Below are 11,624 nucleotides of genomic sequence, written 5' to 3' on the forward strand. Positions count from 1 at the left end.
ATGTTGTGCCGACCTACCCGCTGGAACCAAAAATGACTGTATCTCCAAACCGTCTGAAAAGGGAACAAAATGTTCTTTGGGGACCTATTTTTTAAAAAAACAAAAAACCCTGTGGTGTATCATGTAGACAAGAGAGGGTCTTTTCAGCTCAACTGTCCTACATTTGTCTCATATACAGAATTCCCCAAGCTATCATTACTACGAACAGACTACTTCCACACCCCCCCCCCATAATACATAAATTACAAACAACCCAATGACATGGGAGATGGGCTCCTGCAATTTTAAACCCAAGACCCTCTAGTCTGCAGAAAGAATTTTACTACTAAGTGAAACCAAATCCTCACCATGGATCAAGCATCCTGCAGTTTTTGAACCTGGCTGCTGCAGGTAGATACCCCAAACAGGAAAACACACATAAACTCCAGAAAGGAGATGGCCAGGGAGCTGACACTGAGAGGGACTGGCCCAGAAATGATCAAGTACAAAATGAATGAGTGAAGAGTGGGGGGGGGGGGTGCGGGGCGGGGAGGAGCATGCAAATGCGAGTATGTGAAGAAGGTAGTAGATTTCACAACCCCTCATCTCTTGGCTAAGAAAAGACAGTGAAAACCCCAACACAAGTCAAACAGATTGAAAACTGCAGCTCTTCCTGAGAATTCTTCCCCTTTATCCCATCTGGGGCAAGCAGAGAAGAACTGAATTAATTACTCAGACAGGCTGATGAGGGCTCAGCCTCCTCTGTCCAAGGCAAAGCCAGGCTATAGGTAGTTGAGTCACAGCATCAGATCCTTCAGATGGTGGGATCGGACAAGTGGCATGGCCTGTGACCTCTGAAAATGGTATTTTTTTGTTTGTTTGTTTCCATTTCCCATGGCTCTACCTGACGGTTTAGGCTTCAGAAATCTTGGTTGCTGCATATGACCAGTAGGCAAGAAAATCTGGCTGCTTAAGTGCCCTTCTAGGAGTTCAGAAAACTATTCAAAACCACAGATCAACGGTGCCGCTAGAACAAGCTGAAGTCTCCTCCAGTGGCTACTTTGCAGGACAAGACACATCTGGGAATGTGTTTGTTTCCTCAGTCTGATGTTTTAAAAGAATCAACATTGATATCTCATAAAAATTTCATCCAGATCTTAAGATGATGTACCATCAAATGACCATTTTATTGAGTCCTTTTTAAAAAGATGAATACAATAACAAAGTTCCATCTTATACACATTTCCACTGCTACTAACCTTTCGAGATTAGTAGATTCATAGTTGTATACATATAATGTGACTGCCCAGGCATGGCTATTTTCTCCTATAATTTTCAGTTTATGAGTCTTTAAAAAAAAAGGCCCCCTCAATTTCCCAAATTATTTTTTAAACACTGTGTCCTTCTTTTACCCAAAAATACAGATCTTGACTAGTTAACTTTGATCACAACACACTTTGGGGGTAAGTTTCTCTGAGTTAAGTAGCTAAATGCTACAGAACTATTTTATTAGCAAATCAATTGTTCTTTTTTAAAAAAAAAACCCTCAAAACTATAGCAAACGAAAAAATTATACACACATTCATTTCAAAATGGACAGAAAGGCTAGACAGGAGTGTAGTCTGCTTAGGAAAAAAAACACAAAAAAATCCACTTGGTGCCTTCTTTATGGCATGAAATATGTCCTTTCCTTTCTGGTTGCTGACCACAATTTGATGTGTTGGAATGCATTTAAAAAATGTAAATAAAACACTTCTTCCTCCTTCTCTCTCTCTCTCTCTCGGCAGGTCTTTTTTCTTTATTGCATTTCTCCCTGGCACAACCTTTATAAAGAGAATCTCAGTGGTTTGCTCTAAGGCTCAAATGTATACAAAGAAACACTCCCGTTGCCTCCTGTTCTGCAATTCCTCCCAAACTTCACATTCACAAAAAGGGCGATGTCTCTCAGAACATCTGTACATGGCAAAGCCGACTTGTAGGATGAACATGGGCAGGGCCCTTAGCACAGAGGGGAAAGAGTAGCATTTGCCCTGCCACAGTGATCTGGAAGCCAATGTGTAGCCCCCGTCTAGCGCTTGGGTAACCCACCGTCCAATCCACATTCCAAGGCTTATTTACAGGAGACGATATACTAGCAACCAATGAGTGTATGCAGACTTCAAGGAGTTTCAGGTGCCCTGATGGCCCAGAGCAGTCTCTAAATGGTGCCCTGCAGCAGCTCTGCAGCCCCCACGGACAGCCCCTCACTTAGAAAGATCTCTGTGCCTGGCTCAGGGCCGTCATTTGTGGCCAGAGATTTTGTGCCCAAGACTGCTTCTCTACCAAGACTGAGTGATTTTTTTTTTTTTTTGCATCTTAATGGCTTCTGTGACATGAAATCATTTTGCTGGTAGCATCCTGAAGTGATACCTAGATTTTTAACACCTATTTGTGTGCTGGACTAAGACAAGCCTTTAATAACATGCCAGTCAGTCCCAGCTCTGCTTAAGTGTCCCCTCAGCCAGGCTGGCTTAAAGAAAGATGACAGAAAATGTTCTTTAATAACTATGGTTTATCCATTTCTCTCAGATAGTAAGTGGCACGTTCTCACCTCATTTGCAGCTTTTAATCCCAAATGGACATTGCTTTTGAAATATCACTTTTCTTTTTTTTCTTACCTTCCTTTTTTTTCTCCCCGAGGCTGCCACTTGAAAGTTGAAATCTAGCAAGAATGTAATGGTAGGTGCCAGCTTTCTGAATTACAGGGTGACTGCCTGAACTGATCCTAAAAAGCAAGTGTCTTTTTTATACCGCATAAAAGGCTGAAATGTTTACATATCAAAAGGCTATAGGCCAATTTCTGTCAAAATTACACATGAAGTTAAGCAGTACAAGCAATTTATTTAAACACTAGTCATTGTAGAAAAATTCAAAACCATATGCTCTTTTAGCAGTTTTTCACAAATGCATTTGACCCATGACTTGGCTAGACATACAAGCTTCATAATTTACTCTAAATTTCAAATCCCCTTGACGTTTAAATAAAAGATCTTCATTAATGAGGTTTACATGAATGAAAACTTTAGAAGCTGATATCGGTTAGCGCGCTGCTTCGAAAGCCGTCTGTGCAATCGCTCTAATTTTCAAACGACTGACTTTGCTAATCATTTCAAGAGAAAGTTCCACTGAGAACAAATTATCATCATTTGCATTCTGTGATTTGCAAAAGCAACGGTGCAGTCACTTTGAAACAAACTTTGGTAAATAGCTCGCCTGAAAGAGAATTTCTGTTACCAACCCTGGAAAACTGGAACTTTTTTTTCCTCCCTGATGCCTTGGGAACCCGTTATTTTTCGACATCCTCTTCTTCTCCCCCAATGTTAGGAGTTTTCCTAACACCTTGATAATTTCGTCCTCAGGGCCCTAGGGGGGATTATGTGAAATGTTACAAAACCTCTTTCAAAATTCGGCTAGTAAGCGTCCCTAAATCCGACTGAAAGTCAGAGTCCCAGCCCTCCTAAGCGCTGCTTCTTAGCCAGGTGGCATTTGCCTTCGTGTTCAACTCCATCCACCCAATCTCATACGGAAAACCCCCTGGGGCTCCCGAAGGTGTCCTCCAGGGAGCCGCAGGGTAATAGGGGCGGGTTTTGAGCACTAATTTCCAGACTCTGGATTTTTTTTTTTTAAGTCTAAATGTAAACAATAAAACCGACAAGCTCTGTGCAGACTGCGGGTCTCTACTCTGCGCCCAAGGCGGCAGCCGCATCTGCCCATTGTGCCTAATTCTTCAGACTCGGCTAATTCGCCCTGCAAGGGGTCTACATGCTTTTGAAAAGGACATGCCAGCTTTTTGCACATGCCACGAAAAACCCTACTTAAACACATCCAATTGTGAACCCTGCTCTGTGGCCGGGCAAGAGGCTGAAAGAAATAAGAAAGTTCCTGGAACCGAACCGAAAGAAGTTGGGGACCACAAACGCATTTTTCTTTTTATAACCGCGTGTGTGTGTGTAGTGGGACAACAATTTTCCCCATGATGAAAATATCTTTGGGCAGGAGGAGACACCCAGATGCACACTCCAAACTTGGGCACTCGGTTTTAAATCAGAGAAGCAATTTAATCCACACTCTATGAATCAATCTAACGATGACCGCAGTGCAAATGCATCTTAATAGATGTTGAACCGCAAATACACCTTACCCATGTGGAATCCGCTGATCTAGTCTTCAATATTCTAAAAATGAAGGCTATTACCAGGGCGACTGACTCTTCAACAAACACATCTTCATAGACTTCTGTATGGTGATTGCTTTGTGTGAAATCGTGTTTGGGTGATAATAGGGAAAATCAGGAGCGTGTTTACTGCATTTCCGACCTAAGCTCTGGCCGGCCGCTTCCAGACGCTCCCGGTCCTCCCATGCTGAGCGGTGCTTGCAGGGCGACAAACAATCGCTTAGCAACACGAGGCGGGCAATTTGCGTGCGTCGCATTTGTTATTCCAATTGCACCGGTCAACAGGAGCCTATTGATTGTTTAGTGCGTGTTGTGGACACTTGTGGGTTTCAGCCCGCAAAGGAGGCGCAGCGCCGGCGCAGCGCCCGACTGCCTCCCTGGGCTCTCGCCTCCCTCCCGACTCCGTGGAGCGTCTTGGGATTGAACGGAAAGCTGGAGGAAGAGGCCCCGTCCCATCGGGGTGAGCTCCCTGAAAGCCCGCTGCACAACTGGAGCGGAGTGACCCTGAAGTCCCTGTGACTTCTCGCCCTAAAGCCACCACGCACTGCAGGACAGAGCTTTCGCACTTGCATTTCCTCATCTAAGACCCAGCTCCTACAGAGACCCTGCCCTAGGGTGGGGGCGGGGACAGCACACTCTCATAGTCCCAATGGAAAGTACTAAAAAAGCTTCTAATTCCACCCCAGGCTCCTTGGCAAACGGGGGCAATTGCCCAGCCTCGTTAAACGTTCAGGTCGTAAGGGACCCAGTGAATGTTGCCATTGGCTTTAAAACTAAAAAAAAACAAAAAACAAAAAACACCTGAGGCCTGGAGAGGAGGGTTGAATTGCAAGGTGGCGATGTACGGTCTAGAACTCGGAAGCTCCAGACTCACTTGCTCTTAACACGCTCTTCTTCCAGGAATCGGATGGCACAGTGGGAAGGCTACAGAAAAGCAAGGGGCGAAGCTTAGGGGGTTGCTAAATCTGATTATTAAAGAGAACTCTGTACCCACAGAAGGAGGCAAGACCTTGCTGTGTGTTGCCAGTAAGCAGGGAGGTTGCCTTATTTAATAATTCGGAGGCACTCTGTGATCTGCCACTGAAGTCTCTGCGTGGTGCTGTTCTCAGCACCTTTGCAGAAACCCACGAGGAATATGACCCGCTTTCCCACTGTGCTTCTGCCCATGCCTGACTCATCAAAGGTATTAAGAGATCCACGCACGCACGCGCGCGCACCGCCGCGGGCGCCTGGCCACGAACACGAAGGCACCCACAATACCTGCTGAAGTTGCAACATCTAGCTGTGTTCCATCATTTACCCTGTAGAATTAAACTTGGAAAAGGCTGACGGGGAATATGTGTGCCTGGAATCTACCTGATGATTTTTAAGTCTTTACGAACGAAAAAAAAATAAAATTACATAAAAATAAAGCCTCCATCCCTAGTTAGTACGAGAGGAAGATGTGATGTACTTCTTTACTTCTTTCCCTAGACTTGACCTCTTTGAAGAGGGGGGAGGGTCTCACACTCTTTCCTCTGAAAGCAGAGCTTATTGTGTCAAAAAAAAAAAAAAGAATCCAGCGCCTCCCCAAATTGACACTCATCTCTGTCCTACCCTAATCTCCTACAACCACTTCTAAATTGGCTCAGCGCTCAAAGAAGCACATTTCTCAAGGCACGAGTGGGTGAGCGGATAGGCATGAGGGCGCCGAGGTGCACCCGGGGAGGCCTAGGAGGAGAAGCGCCGCCGCCTAGCTTCTGCGGATCGGCGCCGCGCGCCTCCCAAATTCTGTCCGCGGGCCGCACCAAACCTCCGCGCAAGCTGTCCTCTGACCCGAAAACAGCAATTGACGAGTACCCTTTTCCCCTCTGCCCCAGAGCCGCCGAGGAGGCAGGCCGCGTACTTAGCCTTATGGCGGCGACTTCAGACACCCTTGCTGGGGCCCCAGGTTAATTAGGCAGTAAGAAACAGAGAAAATCGGGCGTGAGTTAAAGTCGACCTTCTTTCGGAAAGCCCGAAGTGCCCCGGTACCCCGCGCTAGGCAGTCTCGCCCGGGCCGGGCACTACCCCTTTCCCTGGAGTGGCCGGAGTGGCCTGCGCCTTGAAGGGCCCAGAAAGTAAGGCTCTGCCCTGCGCCGGTGTCAAGGCCCTCTGGTGCCGCTTTCCAGCGGTGCGCACCGTCCCCTACCTTTTCGCAGGGCGCTCGGCCGCCCGCGCTCCGTCGTGGACCGGACGCGCCTCCAGCAGCTCCGGCTGACGGGACCGTGACGCGCCGAGGAGCCTGCAAATCACGGTGGCCGCCTGCCGCGAGCAGAGTCGAGCTTCGGTCAGGCCGCCGGGGCCCAGGGAACCCAGCTTGGGCCTAGTGGGGGAAGGACAGCTGGGGGGGGTGGTGTCGGGGGGCATCCGTCTCAGTCGGGGAGCCAGCAAGTCAAAAGGGGAAAATGCGATTCATTTGCTGGGAAAGGGGACAGAGAATCCTAAAGTGCCATTTTGGGGATTTTGCGTTGAAAACAAAAACAGTTAAGAAAGAAGACACTCTACTTCCGAAAAGAAAAAAAAAGCACACACACACAAAACCACAAAACCTACTGACACCCACGCAGGAAGCAGTTGGAAGCATCGCTTCTGATTGCTGTTCTGGGTGGCGAATTTTAAACTAGTGGGTGAATTTGGGTCTACGCTGTGTAAGGGCCTAAGGACTACTATGCTATGTTAGCTTTCAGACCCAAAGTGACTACTAGGGAAAAAAAAGCATATATATGTATATAAATAATTAAGAATCACGGTGCACTTCTTTCGTCGTTTTGTCGTTACAAATTTTGGCGCTTGCAAAAACGAGGTTTTTTTTTTTTTTTTTTTTCCTTTGGAGGGGAGGGCTTAACCAGTTCCATTCGGGAGAGAATGTCAAGAAAAAAACCAGAGGTGAAGTTAGGCACGGGGGCCGAAGGCAAGGGCGAAATTTCAGTCTTGCTTGATTGAGGCCACAGGCTCACATTTTTTAAAACAAAACCAATTCCGAAAGGAAAAGGAAAAAGTAGCCTCAAAGTAAACTGGCCAAAATGAATTTGAGTTTCATGCAGAGGAAATCGCACCCAATAAGAGGATCCCCAAACTGAGGGGGAAAGGTGGGGGGCGGAGAGGTCGGCGGAGGGAGTTGTTAACTGCGGCCCCACAGCGGAATTAATGAGATTAACCGGGGCAATTAGGACGCCCGCCCAGCTCCGCCGGCCCGCGGCGGGACGGCTGAATGGAAAAGATTAGGTTAATTTCATTAATTCGCAATCCACAATCTCTTTTCAGGTCCCCGTAGCCCCCTTTCCTTGGCACCTCTTCCCCTCCCCCTTGCTTCAAGCCCCCCACCCCACCCCCACCCACCCAAAGGAACAGAAAGGGCCAAATCTGGTTCTGTTTGTCATCTGCATATTACCAGGAACTAAATCCAGGATGACGTCGACTCAGTATAAAACCAACAAGAGGTTCAGCTGGTCTAAGCTCCGTCCTACCCGCGGGTCGAGTTCGGCGAACGCTGCAGCGAGGGGCGGGCGGGCGGGAGGAGGGCGACGAACGCAGGGGGCGGGGAGGGGCGCGGGGCTGCGCGCTCGCCGGCGCTCTCTTTCGGTTTGGTCCTCCGCCGGAGGAGCGGGGACCCCCCCGTTACCCCCCCGCCTCACTTGGAGGCTTTTTTCCTCGGCGCGTCCCAGCCGCCCCCCGGTCCCGGCGCGGGGCTCGGGGATGCCCGCCAGCATGTTCAGCATCGACAACATCCTGGCCGCCCGGCCGCGCTGCAAGGACTCGGTGCTGCCCGTGGCGCCCAGCGCGGCGGCTCCCGTCGTCTTCCCGGCCCTGCACGGGGACTCGCTCTACGGCGGCGCCGGTGGCGGCGCCTCCTCGGACTATGGCGCCTTCTACCCGCGCCCCGTGGCCCCGGGCGGCGCAGGCCTCCCGGCCGCGGTCGGCGGCTCGCGCCTAGGCTACAGCAACTACTTCTACGGGCAGCTGCACGTGCAGGCGGCCCCCGTGGGCCCGGCCTGCTGCGGGGCCGTGCCGCCGCTGGGCGCCCAGCAGTGCTCCTGCGTCCCGACGCCCCCAGGTAGGGTCGCGCCCGCGCCGGCCTCGGCCTCGCCGGCCCGCCGCGCTCCTCGGCGCCCGGGGACGCGGGTGGGCGGCGGCCTTTGCTTCTCTCACTTGCCACCGACTTTTCTCCTCTTGCAAACCTGCCCCCAAGCCCAGTCTTTGGGCGATGGGGTTTGCACACTTGCTGCACACTTTAGGCGAGAGTTAGCAGAAACTGTAACGGTGCCTGCGTGGGGGAGGCTGGGCTTTTAGGATCCCCCTAACCCGCGTTGGGAGTGAACGCGGTAGCACGGTACGCATCCCTCCCCCCGCCGCGTTCCTTGCACCCCGTTTTCCTTGCACCCCCCGGTTCCCCGCACCCGCTGGCAGGCGCTTTTAAGTCCGAATGGGTCGCCGGCGGGGCGGGTGTGTGTGCGCGCTCGCCCGCGGCAAGGAAGGCGGCTGACCCCGGACGCCTCCCTCTGTCGCAGGCTACGAGGGCCCCGGTTCCGTGCTGGTGTCCCCCGTGCCGCACCAGATGATGCCCTACATGAACGTGGGCACCCTGTCGCGCACCGAGTTGCAGCTCCTCAACCAGCTGCACTGCCGGCGGAAGCGGCGGCACCGCACCATCTTCACCGACGAGCAGCTCGAAGCGCTGGAGAACCTCTTCCAGGAGACCAAGTACCCAGACGTGGGCACCCGCGAGCAGCTGGCCCGGAAGGTGCATCTCCGCGAGGAGAAGGTGGAGGTAGGCTCAGGGCCCCGCCGGGGCGCGCCCTCTCCAGCGAAATAAGCTCCCCGCCTCCAGCCGGGAGTGCTCGGCTCTCCCTGGGTCTCTTTGGAAGCATCCTTGGGGCGGCCCGGAGGCTGCGGGAAGGCGCTTTAGGCCCAGGAAGTCGAATGAAAATACGGAAGCGGGAACGGGCCCCCTTCTGATGGCGTGCGCGCCGGGTCCCCCCGGTTCCCTGGGCGAACCCGGGGGGTGGGTGGGGGTGCCCGGGCCTGGCGGGGGGGCGAGGGCACGCCTTTGATCCTCACCGTTGTTTTGTTCTCCCTGGCGCAACAGGTCTGGTTTAAAAACCGCCGCGCCAAATGGAGGCGGCAGAAGCGGTCCTCTTCGGAGGAGTCGGAAAACGCTGAGAAGTGGAACAAGACGTCGTCGAAGGCGTCGCCCGAGAAGAGGGAAGAGGAAGGTAAAAGCGATTTGGACTCGGACAGCTGACGGCCGCGGGCCGGCCGTGGCCCTTGCCTAAACTCGAAGGACTTGCACACCAGACGATGCTACTTTCTTGCACACGCGCTGCCTTGCGGGAGGTGGGGGGTGGGGGTCGAGGAAGAGGAAGTGTAAATAGTGTACCGTCCGGAGGGTGGGCGCCTGGGGTCGGGCCGCCCCGGGGCTTGCAGCCCCGAAGTCCAAGGCCGCCGGCGACTCGCCCCCCACCGTAGTATTTATAGTTAAATTAACGGTGACAGGACAATAAAGTGACGGCGATGTAGACGGGCCGCATTCTGTATTTCCTACCCCACCGCCAGCACATCCGAGGCCCACACACACACAAATCTAGCCAGTCGGTAGCTTCCAAAGGAAAACTGGACAGCTCTGATCTGCCTCCCCAAAAAGGGAAAAAGACAAAAGAGAGAGAAACAGAAAGTCTGGGTACGATGGTCGCAGGGCCGGGTGTCCTGGTTTACATTTCGTGCGGAGGTGGAGAGGGGCATTGCCGGCTGCCTAGGGAAGGTGTTGTCCCGGGGAGAGAAAGCAGCCTGGGGTCCTGTTCTCCTCGCCCTCGGGGATAGTCAGGACCTTCTCTCTCCTCGCTGCCGATAGATAGGGTAGCCGATAAGAAGGATCCTCTCGAGCTGAGGGATCCCAGGAGCGTCTCCAGAGCCCACTTAGCCCTTTCAACCAGCTCTGGAGCTCCCCAGAAGTAAGGCTGCGGGTCCGCGTGGAATTAGGCACGCCCTCTCCGGAGAAACTTTCCTGGATTTTTCCTGGTCGCTCTCGCGGCTCCCTTCCTCCCTGTTAAGTGTTTTTTGTTTCACAACCCGGCCGGGAGGCTGGGAGCTGTGCGGCCCAGAGCTCAGTGGGGACCTCCGCCGCGCGGCCCTTCGCGCTTCTCAATGGGAGTTTGGGATGACTCTGTGCTCGTAGCCTCGGTTGGTCACAGGCTACTGGTCTCAAGATGAGCTTCTGAACTTTCTCTGCCGGCTGTCTTGGGTCTGCGCCCGATGGAGCCAGAACAGGAAAAGCCCGCGAGCGGCTGGAGCCGGCGCTGGTCAGCAGCTTGGGAAGGCCTAGAGAAGCTTGCTGGTACCAGGGAGGCGCTAGGGATGAAGATGAGAGCCTGCCTTTTGTATGGCTCTCCAGACCATGGGAAGGATGGAGTGGAGGCCGAGGGCCAGCAGGAATGACTTTTAACGTGTTAAACTTTATTGGTTTTGAACTAAATGCCTTTTATAGAAAAGGAAGCTAAGGTTCAGAACGTTTGCCTGCTGCCTAGGATGTGAGCTTGTCCCTTCTCCTGGGAGGCCTCCAACAAGGTCCCTTCACTGGGAGGCTGTGCATCCTGATTGGGAGCACAACACATGCAAGAGTTACAATTTTCTTTTCTTCTTCTTTTTTTTTTTTTTTTTACAAGAAGCAGTAGTTTTTCCCAGCTTTTTGGGGGGAGGGTTTAAAAGACAGAAGTAACTCCAGGAGCAGGTGAAAGCACTTAGGATATATGGGCTCCCAAGCATCACCTTTCAAATAAAGAGAACCTCTACCATGAAAGGGGGGTGGGCAGGGAGCAATTTGGAGACCAGGTCTGCCTCAAGGGGGAAGATTGCCTTGGTTTTTCACCAGACTATTATTTGTGACTTTGGGCAAATGATGAACCCTTCTGCACCTCACCTTCCATGACTGTAAAATGGGCACAGCAATGGCACCTGCTTCCTGGGGTGTATGAGTGTGTGTGTGTGGACATTGGCCATTATCTCATTAAGTTACAGGGACATCTTTCTCAGCTACTTTTTTAAAAATGTGATTATGACTTATAGTGTGTCAAACCTAGCACTTCAAGGTTTATGTACATTATCTCATTTTACCTTCCAAGTATTCTGAGATGGGAAATGTTTTCACCATTTTACAGAGGAGGAAGTTAAGGTTCAGAAAAGTTAACTACTTTTAACAACATTCAGCTTGTAAGAAATAAACAGGGGTGTGTGTGGGGAGAACTGTCTCTTTGCTCCTGTATGTAATTGTAAATGTTCCCACTAATACCAGTGCTGGTGAGAAATACTCAGGCTGTCCCATTCATTTCGAATGAATCCTGCAGTGGCCATTATTCCTCCTCCTGAGACATCAGACTCCCAGGGGGAGCACCCTGCCCGTGCAGAGGCCCTTCACTGT

At 51.6% G+C, this 11,624-nt stretch overlaps 1 protein-coding gene across 1 annotated transcript; it reads left to right on the plus strand.

Annotated features, from left to right (window-relative positions):
• Positions 1-7,909: 7,909 nt before the first annotated feature.
• On the plus strand, positions 7,910-9,530 carry GSC (goosecoid homeobox). Its single transcript, XM_055417639.2, has 3 exons — positions 7,910-8,267; positions 8,722-8,981; positions 9,300-9,530. Exons 1-3 carry the CDS (start codon positions 7,910-7,912, stop codon positions 9,453-9,455), a joined length of 774 nt encoding a protein of 257 aa, XP_055273614.1. The 3' UTR covers positions 9,456-9,530.
• The last annotated feature ends 2,094 nt before the right edge of the window (positions 9,531-11,624 follow it).

This window comes from Moschus berezovskii, chromosome 21 (assembly GCF_049115385.1).
Source record: "Moschus berezovskii isolate FMDL1 chromosome 21, NW_MosBer_1.0, whole genome shotgun sequence".
Classification (NCBI taxonomy): domain Eukaryota; kingdom Metazoa; phylum Chordata; class Mammalia; order Artiodactyla; family Moschidae; genus Moschus; species Moschus berezovskii.

Coding starts and splice junctions, on each gene's coding strand:
- GSC (XM_055417639.2), top strand. CDS start 7,910: ATGCCCGCCAGCATGTTCAGCATCGACAACATCCTGGCCGCCCGGCCG. Junction 8,268..8,721: donor CTGCGTCCCGACGCCCCCAG/GTAGGGTCGCGC, acceptor CCTCTGTCGCAG/GCTACGAGGGCCCCGGTTCC. Junction 8,982..9,299: donor TCCGCGAGGAGAAGGTGGAG/GTAGGCTCAGGG, acceptor CTGGCGCAACAG/GTCTGGTTTAAAAACCGCCG.